Consider the following 17,854-nt stretch of genomic DNA (forward strand, 5'->3'; position numbering starts at 1 on the left):
TTCGCAGGCTTAATTGGGAAGGTAACCCTTCAGATTCCCTTCTATCGCCCCCATGTGGACCCTTGGGTGATCTCCATCTCCAGCCTTCACTTAATTGGAGCCCCTGAAAAAATACAGGATTTCAATGATGAAAAGGAGAAGCTGTTGGAAAGGGAACGCAAAAAAGCTCTCCTTCAAGCCCTGGAGGAGAAGTGGAAGGCAAGGCAGAAATCCTTTTGGCCATGAGAGCGGTGGTGGTGAGACTTGAAATGAGCGAAGCACTAGATTCTGCTAACACCGGCTCTTTCCTTTGTAGAACGAACGCCAGCAGAAAGGGGAGTCCTACTGGTATTCAGTTACTGCCTCGGTAGTTACGAGAATTGTGGAGAATATTGAAGTAAGTCCTAATGGCTTTTATAAAGTATGAACACAGAAGGGATCGCTCAGGCTTAAGTGCATTTCACGTCCGTGGTTGCTGTTTCCTGTGGGTTTAACTGATAACAGGGTGTCTGCGGAGAGCGCTGATTGCTCATGTGTGCCTTTTCATAGGCGGTGCCAGAGGGAAAACCTGAAAAGCGAGTCCAGCTCTGGGCAGACACAGGTTTTTCTTGCTTCAGTTAGTGTGAGTAGGAGTTTTCATTTCATTGATATTTCACTTCATTTTCTTTACGAATATCGGAACCCTACTTGCTGAAGGATTTACCTCCCAAGAAGCCAGGTCACCTGAGTCTTCATGACTAAATCACTTAATCTCTTAGTCTCAGTTTCTTCATCTGTACAATGAGAGGGGTTGGATGTGGTTTCCAGTTGATTCCGTAGTGCACTGTGAACAGCCCAGTAAGATACTTGCTCTCACTGATGTGTCTGGAGGCAGTTTGTTGAGTTTCAGTGCTAGGGCTGTCGGCCCTCTTTTCTGCTTTAATTATTGTTTTGTTTGTCCTCAAAAACTAGAGCAGGGTTCACACTAATTTTCAGTGTGTCGTAAGTGTTAGCCCATGCTTCTTACCTCCAGGGTTTTCTTGCAGTACCAAAGTGACACAGGCCACATGTTTTTAAGGTGTCCCACTTCCCCCAAAATACAGCCTGAGGTTGCTGGATTCATAACTTTGATAACATTGGGGGAAAAGATCAGTACGTTTGAGGTGACTGCTTTGAAATCTTTTCCAGGCAGTTATTTATTTATTTATCTATTTTAGCTGTCATTGATTTTTTAAAAAATTCCTCATTTTTATTTTTTAATAATAGCTTTATTGAGATTTAGTTCACATACTGTAAAGTTCACACTTTTAAAGTGTACAATCTAGTGTTTTTGGTATATATACAAAGTTGGGCATCGATCACCACTGTCTAATTCCAGAACATTTTCATCATACCCAACTAGTAGCCACTTCCAATCCCCCTCTCCCTCCAGCCCCCTACAACCACTAACCCACTTTGTGGATTTGCCTAGTCTGGACACTTCACATCAGTGGGGCTGTACTGGCCTTTTAGCATAATGCTTTCAAGGTTCATCCACGTTGTGGCATGTATCAGGACTTTATTCTTTTTATGACTGAATAATATATTCCATTGGATGGATTGCCAAAGATAAACAAAGCTGGAGTGAAGTTAAAGTGGTGAAAACAGACTTTATTCAGTGACTTCTGACAGTAGGGGAAGGAGCAGAGCTCCATTCCAGTTTGTACAGAGGTGACCAGGCCTTTTAAAGGGAGAATGGGGGTGGAGTGGGGGTGGGGAGAGGGCTCAGAAGAAAAATTACAAAGGGTTGGTCAGTGTAGATATGATTAGGTCAGCTGTGTCTGCTAGCTGGGCTTCTGTCCTCCCAGAGAGAGGGGAGACAGAGGCTCCGCCCTTCCTGATGATTCCATTTCCAAGGAGTGGCATTTAGGTCCTTGAGTTGTAGGAGACACATCACATAGGGACAGAGAAAGGGTTTGCAGTTGTAAGCCCTTTTTGGTAAATGCTCTAAGAAGGGGGTCGGGTGTGCTCTTGTCAGGCGTCGGCTAGAACACACAGCCCTGAGCTTTTCTAGATGGGAACTCAGGAAGGGGATGGAATGTCCTGGAGACTCAGCCTTAGGCTGCTAGAAGCCTATGTTAAAATTTGGTCGGGTCTCTTAGGGTAGGCGTTTGAATGGAGTTCTCATACCTAGAGTTTTTGCAGTTCTCATGATAGACCACATTTTGTTTATCCGTTTGTCGGTTGATGGACATTCGGGTTGTTTCCACTTTTTGGCTGTAAGGAATATTGCTGGTATAAACAGTCATGTGTGTGGTTTTGTGTGAACGTATGTTTTCAGTCCTCTTGAGTATATGCCCAAGAGTGGAATTGTTGAGTCTTATGGTAACTATATGTTAAATTTTTTGAGGAACTATTTTACAGTTTCACCAGTAATGTGTGAACATTTCAATTTTTCCACATCCTGATCAGGATTTGTTACTGTCTGTCTTTTAATAGTGGCCATATTAGTGGGTGTGAAGTGAAATCTCAGTGTGGTTTTGATTTGCGTTTCCTTAATGGTTAATGTTGTTGAGCATCTTTTCATGTGCTTATTGGCCATTTGTATCTCTTTTGGAGAAATGTCTGTCCAAATCCCATTTCCATTAAAAAAAAAGTATTTATTTATTTTTAACTATTGAGTTGTAAGAGTTCTTTATATATCCTGGATTTTAGTCCCTTATCATCAGATATATGATTTGCAAATATTTTCTCGCATTCTATGGGTTGTCTTTTCACTTTCTGTTATTATTTTTTAATTCATTGAAGCAGAGTGCTTTTTCTGTAGCCCCACTATAGGGGCAAGGGGTAATAAATAAGGTCAAAATGGAAATGCCCTGCTGGTGTTCCTGTGTCCAGGTTTGAGGACACAGAGGCAAGATTAAGATATCATAAGAGAGGGAGGGACAGTTATCTAGATACAATGGTACTACTTTATTTCAGTGTTTAAGGTGTTTTCTGAAACGGTTTGATGAAAGTATTGTAACTCTCTTCTTGAGAAGGCACTGATCACAAGGAAGTGTCATTCATGTCCAGTTTGTGATTATAAATCTCTGAGGAACTTAGATTATCGGGTGTGTGTGTGACATAAGCTATGCGTTTGTGTAAAATGCCTGCTGTGGTTTACTTAAGTAGACTCCTGCCTGTGGTATTCTACCTGCAGCAGTTGTCTAAATGTGTTTTTTTTTTCCCGCTGCAGTTAAAAATTCAAGATGTCCATTTGCGCTTTGAAGATGGTATTACCAATCCTTCCCATCCTTTTGCGTTTGGCGTCTGCATTAAGAATGTGTCCATGCAGAATGCTGTGAACGAGCCTGTGAGTATGAAATAACGACTGCAAACTGGGAGGAAAGCGCTTGGTCTGGAGCATTTAGGGCTCTGCCTTGTGTCCTTCTGTGTTAGCTAAATGAGACCACAATCTTCTTCTCCATGTTCTTTGGAGGGTGTGGATGGATGTCTCTTGTCTCCTTTGCTGAAATAGGGAAACAGTTAATTTCTTCTGACCTGTTCTTATTTAATTCATCCATTAAACGTTGGCACATTTTGTACACGAAGAAACTGAGGTGCAGAAAGGATCTTATCTTTGATTTTCTTCTTACATTACGTGCACTCTCGGGGTATGCTCATCCTGCTTCATAGTTTCGGCAGCCTCCTGGGAATATTTGCCGATGGCGCCCGCATCTCGAAGGGCCATTCTCCACCCCTCTTCTGACCTTCAGATTCAAGGTCTCTAACTACCTATGGGACGCCTCTGTGGTATTTAGGCTCGTTATAATCAAAATGATCCCATTATATTCCACCTACCCATTTCACTCCCTGAAACCAGCTGTTTTCCTTCATTCTCTAACATGTTACCGAATGTTACAAACACACATATGAAAACTGACATCGTTAGAGCCCTTTTATGTGCCAGGCACTGCTGTTAGTGCTTCACATGACTTCTCTCATTGAATTCCCAGTAACCTCCACCACTGTTATCCTTGCACTACAGCCGAGGACGCTGAGGAGCAGAAGGATGAGTGAGTGGTGGGCTTGGGTCTGGAGCCCAGGTGCACCTGCTGTAGATCAGGGGTTGGCAAACTGTGGCCTGGGGGCCAAATCTGCCCCGCCTGTTTTTGTAAATTAAGACTTAGTGCATCACTGCCACGCCCGTTCATTTACATGTTGTTAAGGCTGCTTTTGTGCTGCCTTGGCAGAGCTGAGTAGCTGCAGCAGAGAACGAGTGGCCCCCAAAGCCTAAATGTTTGCTCTCTGGCCCTTTACAGAACAGGTTTGCCAGCCCTGCTTCAGAGCACGTGTTCTTACCCATGACGCTAGTCCCTAGAAGCCTGTGCTCATCCCTTCACTTCTTATTTGTCAGTTTCCATATGCATTTGGTCACAGTGTCCTGCCAGTTTTTCCCACAAAATGTGTCAAATGTGGCTCTTACGCTTATCCTCACCGCGACTGTCTTGAGTTCAGGATCCTGCCAGCTTCTGCCTTGCTCAGTAAAGTCCTGACTTCCGTGACCTCCTTGCTTCCATCCTAGGCTCTTGATTCGTTCTGTGCCAATGCTTCTCAACCTTTCCCACGTCACGGCACACAGAGAAGGATCATGGTATTTGTACAGGACACTGGGGCAAATGGATGTGGCTGCTTGGGGCTGGAGGTGCTTAGCTCAGAGTAACCGAATACAGTGGACCCTCGAACAACATGGGTTTGAACTGTGCAGGTCCACTTAGATGCAGATTTCTTTCACTAAATACATACCACAGTATTACATGATCCTTGGATGTAGTACCTCGAATATGGAGGGCTGACTATAAAGTTATATGTGGATTTTCCACTTCACGGAGGGTCGGTGCCCTTAACTCCCATGTTGTTCAAGGGTTGCTGTATTCCTAAAATGTAACTCGATCGTATAAACTTGCTCATTATCTTGACACACCCATGACTCCATCGGGGGAAGCTCCACTTTGCACTGTTGCTAGAGTTCTGTTTCTAAAACCCATACCGGGTCCTGGTGTGCATGCCTGCATCAGAACCCTCAGTGGCTCCAAGTCCCTTCAAGTATGATGTCCAGACTCCTTAATATGACAGACTTCTTATTGTGTTTGTTTCCTAGGGCTATAATAGTAAATCACCACAAACTAGATGGCTTAAAACAACAGAGATTTATTTTCCTTAGTTCTGGAGGCCTGAGTCCAAAATCAAGGTGTTGGTAAGGTTGGTTCGCCCTGGAGGCTCTGAGGGAGAGACTGTCCCATGCCTCTCTCCTTGCTTCCGTAGGATGCCTTGGTGTTCCTTGGCTTGTGGATACATCACTCCAGTCTCCGCCTCCATCTTCATATGGCCTTCTTCCCCATGTGTCTGTTTTCTCTTCTTATAAGGACACCAGTGATTAGATTAGAGCCCAACCCAATCCAGTATGACCTCATTTTAATTTGATTACATCTGCAAAGACCCTATTTCCAAGTAAGGTCTCATTCACAGGTTCTGGGACGACATGAATTTTGGGGAGTGCGGGGGGGACTATTCAACCTAGTACACCTAGTAATGTTCCAACCTACATTTCTCAACACTTAACTAGCTCCTCACTTCAAGTGTGTGTCCATACACGTGAGCCGATACTGCCCCATCCCTGAGCACAGTGCTGCAGTTACACAGATGTGCTCGCCGTCCTCTGCAGCTGTCAGGCCTTTTGTGTCGTTGGCCCCACTCCTTGAAATGTGTCCCAGTCCCTCCTTCCCACCCTTTGTCTGAAACGTACACATCTTTTGATATTCATCTGCACAGTGACATTTTCTGTTTGTTTGCTTGTGGCATCTCGTATATTCTTCCTCTGCTTCCCTCTGCTTAATTAAAATTATTTGCATGTTTGTATTTCCAGTTAGTTAGATTCTGAACTCTGTAACCATGTTTTCATTCAGTTTTGTATCCTCAGCACCATGCAAAGCACCCGGTGCATGATTCCTCACAAATGGCCTGTTGAATGAATGGATAAGTTTGTGAATAAAGAATCATCTTATTTTCTTCCCTGTCTTCCCTCAGGTACAGAAGTTAATGCGGAAAAAGCAGTTAGATGTGGCAGAGTTTAGCATCTATTGGGATGTCGATTGCACTTTATTGGGGGATTTGCCTCAGGTGGAGTTACAGGTATGATTGTGGCAGGGCTTTGTTATAACACAGCACGGCAGTAAAGTGGTGTAGTATTGTTGCCACATAAGGTTTTGTTCTCTGTGTCTCTGTTCCCATTCCCACCCCCTCTCCCTGTGTAGGCGTTCGCTCTCGAGTATGTATGCTTGAGGTACTTGCTGTGTCTGTAACTCTGAACAATATATAGGGATTTGTGTATGTTTTACATTTATAGTGTATTATTGATTTCTTTGTTTGCTTTTTTTCACTTAAATCTCTGTTTTTAAGATTGATCAGTATTGCTGCTTATACTTCTGCTTCATTGCTTCTGACTATTACATGGTATTCCATTGCATGTACTTACCATACTAGCATTCTCCACTCTCTTAGCCACCAGTGTACTAAGCATCCAGATTTTTAATGAATGAAGCGCCAGATCTGGTTCTTAAAGAAGAGCTTTCTTACAACATTTTGCGTTGAAATTTCACCTTCGGTGGCATTCCTTTGAGAAATACTTAGAAAGTCATTATAAATCATTGGATATAAAGTATTACTGTTTGTGAAGGATATTTTAAAAAACTCAGTTTAATCTTTTTGTAAAGAAATTGTAGGTGGTTTAAGTGAAATGGAGAAAAAGGACTCATATTTCCCTCAACCACGATTATCTTTGGCTTGCATGCTGTTGTGCAGAATGGTTTTTGTTTTGCTAATTTGATTAAATAAATACTGTGCATCCATACAGTAGAACAGTATGCAGCTATAAAAATAAAGGCAAAGATCTTTATGATGAATACGTGATAGTCTCTAAGATACAGTATTAAGTTTAAAAAACAAGATAAAAGAGCATATGTATGCCATTTGTGTAAGAATGGTTTAAAAAACCAGAAAATTAGCATTTGGCTGACTGTGTACAGAATGCTTCTGGTGGAGTACATAAGAAACTGGTGTCATTGGTTGCCTGTGAGTAGGGTAACTGGGTGGCTGGAGGATGGGAGTCGGAAGGAGAGGTTGCACTTTTTTTGCCTTTTAAATTTTAAACCAGGTGGATGGTTTAAAATACACCTCGTGTATTACCTGTAAGAAATATAAATAAAAATTTTAAAATGCTAGAGAGCTTTAGATTCCCAGTTTTATCCTGCTTTTGGATTCTGATATAACATGCTGTAGATTAGACAGCATTCCAACATGCTGTTTTCAGGACTTGATCCTGAAAACATTTGCTATGATGACAGCCATTCTTGTGACACTCAGGAGGCCATGGACAAGAGCAAGGAGAGTCGAAATCATCACTACATCTTGGAGCCTGTGTGCGCGTCTGCTCTTCTGAAGAGAAACTGCTCTAAAGAGCCTCTGAGGTCTCGGCACACTCCCCGTATTGAATGTGATATTCATCTGGAGACCATTCCCTTGAAACTCTCTCAGGTTCCCTGTTTCTCCCTGTAACTCTCGGACTGGTAACTGGGGTGGAGGAAGCGTGTTGATAGAAGGGTCTGGATACTTCGAGGTCCCCTCGTGGGAAAGGAAGCATGCATGAGACCAGGCTGTGGTGGGTGGAGAACCCACTGTCTTTATACAGTCGGATTGGGTGGGTCTCAGGTTAGTTTTGATTTGATATTTTAAGTGCTGAACAAAGAGTACAAGAGAGACAGTAAATTTACGTACTTTACTGACTGTTCAGAGCGACGTTGACACTTGGTGCCAGAGTTTAGCCTTGCAGTTTGCACTGGATTTCAGCTCAGTGGGTTGACTAATATGACTTGTTCCTGTGACGTATATGTCTTAACTGAGCAAAAGAAACAAACCAATTCTAACCTAGTGTCTCTTAACCTCTAATAAAAAGTTGCAATACCGGCAAATCATGGAATTCCTCAAGGAGCTGGAACGAAAGGAGAGGCAGTTGAAGTTCCGAAAATGGAAACCCAAAGTGGCCGTATCTGAGAAGTAAGGCTTGTCGATTAAGTGTTGTGTTTGAAATGCATTTTCTGGCATGTTCTTTTTTTGGACCTAGATCAGAAATATGCCTCACTGTCTTTTACACATGGTTGGAGATAAAAGTACAGTCGACTTTTCTGGGCTTTAAAATGCCATTTCTGTTGTTTATCATCATTGACATGCTACTGTATATCTCTTTGGTGTCGCGGGTTTACTCTTAGGTCGAGCGTAGTGGAATTCAGGAGGTCCTCTCAGCCTCATTTAGTAAGGAGACTGGCGTTGCTCTGGTGGCCTCTGATTGTGTGGTAAATACTTTGCAGCACTCTTGAACCTACTTCCCTGTGTCTTTTCTCCTAAGTTGTTTGGTCAGCATTTATATAGTACACTTGATAACATCTATAGCAAAAATAAATCTTTTTTTATGTAGATGTGCCAAACTTGACGAGTCAATATATTAAAACTTTTTTTAGATGCTGTGTATTTCCAGTCTTCCTTGAAATATTCCATTTAAAATCTTTTATAGTCAAATCCTTGCTGATTATCTTACGATGGTATTTACTGTATAGCCACCACTTGATTTTCTGTGGTAGGGGCTGATGTTATGGGTGATTCAGACCAATAGAGTAATGTGTTATAATCGGTGCATAAACTGAGGATCCAGTAGATTAACTTTCCCCATATGTTGAGGTTAGCCTAATATTATTTGAGTTTGAGGCATAAACAGATGGCTGACAAGAGAAGAGATGTCTCAGAAGGGGAGTGGTGTGTTGTGGATTGCTCTGGGTCAATAGCATTTTCATCGCTTTTATTGTAAATAACTAGATGGTTATGAACTGTTTCAGCTGCCGAGAGTGGTGGTATTTTGCTTTGAATGCCAACCTGCATGAGATCCGGGAGCAGAGGACGCGCTGCACGTGGGACTTCCTGTTGCGCCGGGCCCGCGATGCCGTGTCCTACACTGACAAATACTTTACCAAGTTGAAAGGAGGCTTGCTGTCTGCAGACGACAAGGTGAGGAGGCTGTTGTCTCTCATTTCTCGTCTCCAGTCAGAGGGTAAGGATGTCTCTCAAAGGCTGAAGAAAAGGGAACCTGTGAAGAAGTAAAGTCTTTGTTCGGGATCATAGTTTTACAGGATAAAGTCGGTCTTATTAGGGTGAGAGCTTCTTGGAAGGCCCAGCTTTGCCTTGGCAGGAAGCACCTTCTGTTGCTTGAGGAGAGCTGGGCCATGGGGTGGGAGGAAGAGAAAGGGGCCGTGGTCCTGCCAGGCCTACCCACTCCCCGCCCCCCCCCCCCCCCAGCTCTCCGTGCGGGGCCCAGAGAGACATTCCATCTAGTCACTCAGGTCTCTTCAACACCTGATCCTAATTCTTTTCTTGCAAAGTCTATAACTAATCTCTGTAGACTGTGGCCCACATTTTCCCTAATCCCAATTGACTTGATTGACCTTGGGTTTTGGAGGTAGAGGCTAGGCCGAGGGTGTGAAGTAGGGGTGAAGGCAAGCTTCTGTTTTAGCTACCTGCAGGACCAGAGACCCTTAGAACCAGCAGTCCTGGAGCCCTGGTGTGAAGCTCCCTCCCTGCTCTAATGTGCCTCTGTCTCCTGGGGGAAGGCAGTAGGGCGTGTCTCCTCCTTGATTTGTTTCGGTTTCGTGAGAATCAGTTTGTATAATAGCAACTTAGACTGTTGCCGGTATTTTGGCTTGCGTACTCTCTCTTAATTCACTCTTTCTTTAGTAAATCCTTCTAAGCTTCCCTTTAGCACCTGTCTTAGCTCGGGCTCCTATAACAACATGCCACAGACTGAGGGGCTTAAACAATAGACATTTATTTCTTAACAATTCTGGAGGCTTGAAAAGTCCATGATTAAGGTGCTGGCAGATTCGGTTCTTGGGGAAGACCAGCCTCCTGGCTTGTGGGTGGCCGCCTTCTCACTGTGTGCTTACTTGGCCTTTCCTGGGTAGAGAGAGATCTGTCTGCCTTCCCCTTCTTGTAAGGCAACTAATCCCATCATGATGGTTCCATGCTCATCACCTCATCTAATAAACCTGTTCACCTCCCATGGGCGCCACCTTCAAATCCCAGGTGTTAGGACTTCAACATATGAATTCTGGGGGGACACATTCAGCCTATGAGAGCACCCCACTGTGGTAACCAGTGGCAGTGCTGAACCCCTGGGTGTTTTCACCTCTTCTGCCAGCACCCCGGGCATGACCCACTCAATTTGCTAGTGCTTTTTTCACCAGTGTCAGGCATGGTTACTGACATAGAAACCTTATGAAAAGGATGGAATAAACCAGACCTTTTGTTTTGGATGGTTTTCTTAAAGGCACAGGCAAAGACATGGAGGGAGAGAAAAATCTAAATTACAACTGAGGTGAGCAAGTAAACACATATAATATCCTTTCTTAATCATAGCGTATAAGAAACAGCTTAGGATAGCTACCTCTGCTTTCTTTTGCATCTTTGCATGTAGCTGGCCACCGCTGTTCTTTCCTAACTAGCATGAAACAAATGAAAATGACCACTTCCTTGGTAATGTCCCATATGAAACATAAAGGAGCTGGAGGAGGGCTTCCCTGGTGGCGCAGTGGTTGAGAGTCCGCCTGCCGATGCAGGGGACACGGGTTCATGCCCTGGTCCAGGAGGATCCCACATGCCGCGGAGCGGCTGGACCCGTGAGCCATGGCCGCTGGGCCTGCGCATCTGGAGCCTGTGCTCCACAACAGGGGAGGCCACAACAGTGAGAGGCCGGCGTACCGAAGAAAAAAAAAAAAAAAAAGGAGCTGGAGGCCTACACACTTACTCTGTAAACTTGGTCCTCAGTTTCCTCATCTGAAGTGGGAAGAATAATAACTGGCCACCAGCTTGAATCAATTGAGGTAACACATGTGAAGGCACTTTGTAAACTGCCATTGCTGTGCAAACATGGGATACTCTGGCAGCACATGTTCTTCATTTCCCATTTTCAACTCAGTACTGTGTCTGCTCCCTCTGTACTTACCATTAGTCTCATCTCAGAGACCAGGTAGAATCTATCAGCGTTATATGGAAAAGCTTTTTAAACCAGAAACATAGCAATTATGGAATTCACTGTTTATCTTCATTGTTTCTTGGCCTTCTAAATGTTGGGAAACGTTGGAGGCCAGTTGGGTTTCTTCACAGTACTGGATTGGTTTGTGAAGGTGTCCCGTTTCTCTGGAGCTATAATACCTGTTTTGTTTGTTTGTTTTCACCCAAACAGGAGGAAGTGTGTCGGATTGAAGAGGAACAGAGCTTTGAGGAATTGAAGATTTTGCGTGAACTGGTTCATGAACGATTTCACAAACAGGAAGAACTGGCAGAGGTAGGAAATCCTCTGTGAAAAGATGTGTTCTGACCCATTAGGCTCTGAGTGCCTCTGTGGGCAGACAGAGAATAAGCAGCGGTGTATCACTTCCTGTTTCTGTCTTCGAGTACTCATATGTGCTCATTTTTGATTGACACAGAGCTTACGAGAGCCTCAGTTGTATTCTCCGGGAGAGTCTCCTGGAGACCCGGAACCCAGCGGAGGCAGCGGGATGCTGCAGTACCTTCAGTCCTGGTTTCCTGGCTGGGGCGGCTGGTATGGGCAGCAGAGCCCTGAAGGGAAACCAGTCGAGGGCCTGACTGCAGAGCAGCACGAACACTGGACTCCTGAGGAGATCCTGGGTAAGGCAGGGCTGGCCTTTACTTGCCCTTCTTGGCTATAGTGAAAGGAGACCCTTGGTTCATAATTCATCTGTTATTTGTGAAATGGCCCATGGTATATTTCAAATAGAAAAAAAGTAGAAGGACTTCCCTAGTCAGTGCAATCCCCTGCCAGTGCAGGGGATATGGGTTCGATCCCTGGTCCGGGAAGATCCCACATGCTGCTGAGCAGATAAGCCCGTGCGCCACAACTACTGAGCCTGCGCTCTAGAGCCCACGTGCCACAACTACCGAAGCCTGCATGCTGCAACTACTGAAGCTCGCATGCCTAGAGCCTGTGCTCTGCAACAAAGAGAAGCCACCTCAGTGTGAAACCTGTGCACTGCAACGAAGAGTAGCCCCCTCTTACTGCAACTAGAGAAAGCCTGTGCACAGCAACAGAGACCCAACACAGCCAAAAAAAAAAAACATTGGTAACGGTTTGTCTCACGTTCATAGAGTCAGAGAGAGGAAGTTTCAAGAGATACTTATTTGCAACTCCATTACTGAATTTGTATATTAATATGGTTTCAGATTGATCTGAGTGGCAGTGATTGTAAGAGAATTAAATCTGAACAAGTTCAAAAGTTTTAAACTCTGAGGAGGCTTGAATACCAATCCGGAGCCACCTTTTACACCCAGGCTGTCCAGTATGGTAGCTATAGTCACAAATGGCTATTTAAATTTATTAAACTAAAATAAAAAATTCACTTCCTCAGTTGACTTGCCACATGAGCCACAGTGCTCAAAGCCACTTGTGGTTAGTGGCCACTGTGTAGGACAGTGCAGTGTAGGACAGTGCACTGCATCGGGCAGTGCTGCCTTATAGTGTACTTTATCATGAATTTGGCATCGTCCCTCATTTGACAGTAAGTTGATCAGGGCCCTTATAAAACAGTTAGGGTCGTTTCACATTGGTGAATAAAACAGTCACCCGTGACTTTGGAGTTCTTCCCTAAAAGGGGAAAATAGTTAAGTAATGTCATAATGACTGTGATCAGTGCTTTTTAAATTTTCCCATGTGTTTTCTTAAAGTCTTTTTTTCCTCACATTTAGGCTCCGAGGAGTTTTTTGACCCCACTGCAGACGCCTCTTGTATGAACACGTACACAAAGCGAGACCATGTCTTTGCCAAACTGAACTTACAGCTACAGCGAGGGACCGTGACTCTGCTGCACCAGGAGCTGGGAGCTGCCCAGATGAATCAGAGTGCTTTCATGCAGCTTGAGTTTTCAGGTATTGCTCCCAGAGAGCCACCTGATGCTCTGTATCTCTCTGGGCACGGGTGTCCACTTGAGTCTCATTATTTGCAGTAGTTATGTTCTAGAAAGTTGCGTGAATACTGACTCCGGGCTCCGAGGGGAAACACAAGGTTAGGTGCCTGCAAGCCTCTGGTCATCACATTCGTCAACGGATCAGTATATAACCTTGTCCTATGAGTGTGTGTGTTTAAAGACACCTTATTTTGTTATTTTTTTGGTACGTGGGCCTCTCACTGTTGTGGCCTCTCCTGTTGTGGAGCACAGGCTCTGGATGCGCAGGCTTAGCGGCCATGGCTCACGGGCCCAGCCGCTCCGCGGCATGTGGGATCTTCCCGGACCGGGGCACAAACCCATGTCCCCTGCATCGGCAGGCGGACTCTCAACCACTGCGCCACCAGGGAAGCCCCACCTTATTTAATATATGTTGTTGATTCATTAATTGAACTCATGGCCAGCGGCGTGTAACTCATGCCTGAGTGAAGCTTATCTACTACATGTATTTCCTCTGTAAGGCACAGCACTTGAGCACTGTGCTTGGGGACCCTTATAAACAGCGAAATCACCAAGGAACAGCACAAAAATGCAAAAAACTGGCACTAAATAGACCACACAAGGGCACTTGTATGAGCTGAAACAAGAAGGCAGAGCATTGCCATGTTCATCTTCAGCTGGGAGCATGCGCTTCAGGTGACTCGAATTTTTGGCTGCTCTGCATATGTCCGCAGAGCACCGTGAGGAGTATTTTGGGGTTACAAATAAATTTTAGGGAATAGGCGAATTTGTAAATATGGAGTCTGCGAATAATGAAGATTGACTGTATTTGACTTCTTTTTCTGAATTTGAATTAAAGGTATGTAAATAAATACCCAGATGTTCGTTTTCTCTTCTCACAAACAGATTTATTGCAGTTCATAAAATAGCCAGTTATCTGTGGCTTGTCAGTAGTTTAAAGGCAAATGACCAAAAAAAAAAAATCCAGTTTGTTTTTGACTTTATAATCTTGAGAGCTGAGAAATCATAAACTTAGTGTGAACTAGCAGATTGCTTGAATTTAATTGTAAAGTGCTCTGTTTAAAATTCATTCTGTTGGGAAACTTCTAATACTCCTTATAGATTTATATAGATAGACATATAATATGTAGATAGGGTTATTTTGTTCAAATTTCAAGGAGAAATAGTTCATGATATCTGATAGTCTTCTGTAAAATATTATATCTTATACTTTTAAAATAATTAAGGCTATGATGGCATAGTATAACTCTTAACATTTATTTTCTGTAGGTGTAAAACTTCTAGCAGAATCTCTTCCTCGAAGAAACTCCTCCTTGCTTTCAGTCCGGTTGGGTGGACTGTTTCTTCGAGACCTGGCCACAGAAGGGACTCTATTTCCTCTTCTGGTCTTCCCTAATCCAGTACGTACAGCAGTGGGATGGCTGATTCATCCAGGGTGTTCGTGAATTGTGGTCTGTTTTAGGCAACAAAAGTAGTATTAACTTGATTCATTCTGACATTTGATCATTTTGAGACAGGCTGATCAAAATCAAATTGGAGGTAGATAAGTTTTTTGAATTTGTGAGAGAGCAAGTGTTGGTGAGATTTATGGCAATGCCTTCTTCCCTCCCTGTGTTATAGCCACCTTGGAATAGTTGCTCTGATTTGGAAGAAAATGCTATCAGCACCACTATTTTCTGCATTTCAAGGTCAATGTTGAATGTCCTCTGTATCCGACAGTGATTTTCATTCATTCTGACCCTCAGTCACTGATAGGTCATCTCATGTTTCCAGAGTTACAAAAGAACCACCACAAGTTTTCTCTATAGGTGTAATTTTTTACATATAATATTCTTTTTAGACTAGAAGATCTTTGATCTTACTAAGTTGGCAAAAAGATGGTCAGAAGAGTTGAATCTTTTTTTTAAAAATAAATTTGTTTGTTTATTTATTTTTGGCTGCGTTGGGTCTTCGTTGCTGCATGTGGGCTTTCTCTAGTTGCGGCGAGCGGGGGCTACTCTTTGTTGCGGCGTGCGGGCTTCTCATTGCGGTGGCTTCTCTTTGTTGTGGAGCGTGGGCGCTAGGCGCGCGAGCTTCAGTAGTTGTGACACGCAGGCTCAGTAGTTGTGGCTCACGGGCTCTAGAGCGCAGGCTCAGTCGTTGTGGCGCACGGGCTTAGTTGCTCCATGGCATGTGGAATCTTCCCAGGCCAGGGCTTGAACCCGTGTTCGAGCCCTGCATTGACGGGTGGATTCTCAACCACTGCGCCACCAGGGAAGCCCAGAAGAGTTGAATCTTTAGCCCCTTATTCTTCTCATAATGTTTTGTCATGGGGCACTGGGGAGAGTGTGGGTGGGCAGAGTGAAAGTGTGAAAAGCTGTACACACTCAGTCCTTGTTGAGCAGTCGTTCATTAAGTGTGCTGAGTGCAGAGTAGCGCACTGCCCGTACCAGGCTGGGGAAAGGCACAGACTGGAGGGCTCAGGCTGCAAGTCCACAGTCGCCTGCTGTCAGACGAGTTTTGATTCTGACTGTGCTAAGCAAGAGTGATGCCAAAGCATACGACATGAGAGAGCGTGTGCACAGTGAATTGGTCCCTCTCGCCCTGACCTTTTTGCATTTTGTGTGTGTTTATCAGCAAAAAGAAGTTGGCAGAGTCTCACAGTCTTTTGGACTCCAAACAGCATCTGCAGACAGAAGCGATCATTACCCTGGTAAATTGTCATATGTTCTTAAACTCATTCTTCAAAATGCGATGATTATAGATCAGTAGTCTTGGTCAGCAGAGAGGGAGTGTATCCTGTCTTGTGCCCAGTGGTTTGCTGTGTGGATCCCTGTCTGACTTGAAGACTGCCTCATGCTCTCCCTCCACCCATGTGTGACTGGGGCAACTCTCAGGGCCCCCGGGTCCTGGGTTACTTACGTGTTGGGAATGAGTCCAACAACCTGGTCCTGTTTGAGGAGTCCTATTGACAATTAGTCAATCCTTATTAGGTTTTCTGTTTTATAAAATTTTCATACATGAGAACTAATTGGAAAATAATTGAGAAAATGTCTTTTTTTCCCAGAAGTCCTTATCAGTTATCAAGAATAAGATGATTATTTTGCTGTGTTCCATTTTCTTTCTCTGGTTCTTTCCTTTAGCTGCAGACCCAGATGACCCATTTTTTGAGATGCTGTATGAGAGAAATCCAGTGCACAGCCATTTTGAGAGGCGGCTGAATGTCAACACGAGGCCCTTGAACATCATATATAATCCCCAGGCTATTAAAAAAGTAGCAGACTTTTTCTACAAGGGAAAGGTTCATACCTCAGGTTAACTTTTTTGTTTGTTTGCTCTTATGTGACTTTCTAAAGACATCTTTCTTGTCGTTTCTGGGACAAGGGTTATTACACATTCAGGTGACCTGGTAGTGGTAGAGAAGGCCTGCAGAGTAAGTGGATAGGGTTGTCCTTAGTTACTGAATCAAAGTGGATGTCCTTGGAAAGTTACTCTTCCAAGAGGAATCAATAGCCTTCATATTTTCTCTTTCTTTGCCTTCATTTAGCATGCATTTAAAATGCTTCCCATTCCATGAGGACAGTGATTTCCTTGGCTACCCAGGATATTTTAGGCCAGAGAATTTAGGAGGAATGTTCAGTTTCCTCCTAGATGACAGGATCAGTGGTTTGTTTTACTTGTTTCATGCAGCATTAAGTATTCCAAGGTTCACCATTGCACTCTCCTGTGTCATCATTGATTCACTTAGGCCTTCCTTTGGTCCCAAAAAAGATTTGAGACAGTATGTGCAGAAGAAGCACTTCTGTTTGACAAGGAAGTCAGTAAAACAGTGGTACTTTCCTAAATGTATCCTGCCTCTCCCTCTTCATAACAATTGTTTGTTTTTGGTCCAGTTTTTTGAGTCTTTTCATTTAAACAGTGGCCATAAATATCTTGACTTCATTGCTCTGTCACTGATAGAATGTAGAGGGCATATACTACTTCTAAATTCCAATTGCTCTTTCAGTGTAATATGCTTTTAAGAATTTTGAAATATAGTTTGGAATCTTTCAGAAACTGGTTCTAGAAATTCTAGTAACTTAGGTATCCTTCCCTCACATACTGCCTTTCTCCACATGGATGTTTTGAAAGGATGTGCCTTTCTCGCCCATCTTCGCCTCATTCCGGTTACCCTGTATGGCACCAGGTCAGGCTGGAGTAAGGAACTGTTGTTGTACAGACTGTGTTCTAGCTTTGCTGGAAATCCCTGGTGAGAATAGAAGTTGCAGTGCTTTCTTTCACCCAGCCATTTGAAAATTCTGACTCCTGTATATTTCCCGTCTCGCAGGTTTTGGTTATCAGTCTGAACTTGAGTTGAGAGTGGCTGAAGCTGCCCGAAGACAATATAACAGACTGAAGATGCAGACCAAGGCGGAAATCCGACAAACTCTTGATCGTTTGCTAGTGGGTGATTTCATTGTAAGTAGGCGTAGTAAATACTCTTTTTGGGGGGCGGGGAAGAGGAAGGTGTTTTTTCTAAGTTCTTTACCTACATAGATGGACATGCTTGTATCAGTTACACTGATTAAGTGAACTGAATCTAGGAAGTACTTAGCAGTTAGCAAAAAATAAAATCCCATGTCTTGTACAGTCAGGGTTTAATAAATAAAAACAAATGACTGAGACGAGATCATATTTCTTCCTTTTACCCATCTTGGAACACTCTCCAGACTCATCTTTGTTCCGTTTTCTAGACCTGACATTTTGTAAATATTTCACTTAAGAACACCCCCTTTCATGTACTGTTAGCAGAAGAAAAACAATTGGAATGATGTCCCAGTTTTAATTCCTGGGAAGGATGGTCACTTTGTGATGCTAAGTGACCAGCTGACATG

The 17,854-nt window shown here is 43.7% G+C and overlaps 1 protein-coding gene across 7 annotated transcripts in view; it reads left to right on the forward strand.

Moving 5' to 3' along the window:
- The window catches only part of VPS13D (vacuolar protein sorting 13 homolog D), a 244,855-nt gene that overhangs the window by 12,071 nt on the left and 214,930 nt on the right, over positions 1-17,854 (forward strand). For 6 of the 7 annotated variants that reach the window (XM_079912392.1, XM_079912393.1, XM_079912394.1 and 3 more), the window contains exons 4-17: positions 8-198; positions 296-376; positions 3,176-3,292; positions 6,007-6,111; positions 7,342-7,512; positions 7,931-8,031; positions 8,865-9,033; positions 11,264-11,365; positions 11,508-11,709; positions 12,784-12,963; positions 14,271-14,401; positions 15,618-15,693; positions 16,124-16,294; positions 17,308-17,438. In XM_079912392.1, the coding sequence (XP_079768518.1) occupies positions 8-198; positions 296-376; positions 3,176-3,292; positions 6,007-6,111; positions 7,342-7,512; positions 7,931-8,031; positions 8,865-9,033; positions 11,264-11,365; positions 11,508-11,709; positions 12,784-12,963; positions 14,271-14,401; positions 15,618-15,693; positions 16,124-16,294; positions 17,308-17,438 (1,928 nt within the window). Of the gene's footprint in view, positions 1-7; positions 199-295; positions 377-3,175; positions 3,293-6,006; positions 6,112-7,341; positions 7,513-7,930; positions 8,032-8,864; positions 9,034-11,263; positions 11,366-11,507; positions 11,710-12,783; positions 12,964-14,270; positions 14,402-15,617; positions 15,694-16,123; positions 16,295-17,307; positions 17,439-17,854 lie in introns of those variants that run through there. The other variant, XM_079912397.1, reaches the window with a different exon arrangement.

This window comes from Stenella coeruleoalba (genome assembly GCF_951394435.1).
Source record: "Stenella coeruleoalba genome assembly, chromosome: 1".
NCBI lineage: Eukaryota > Metazoa > Chordata > Mammalia > Artiodactyla > Delphinidae > Stenella > Stenella coeruleoalba.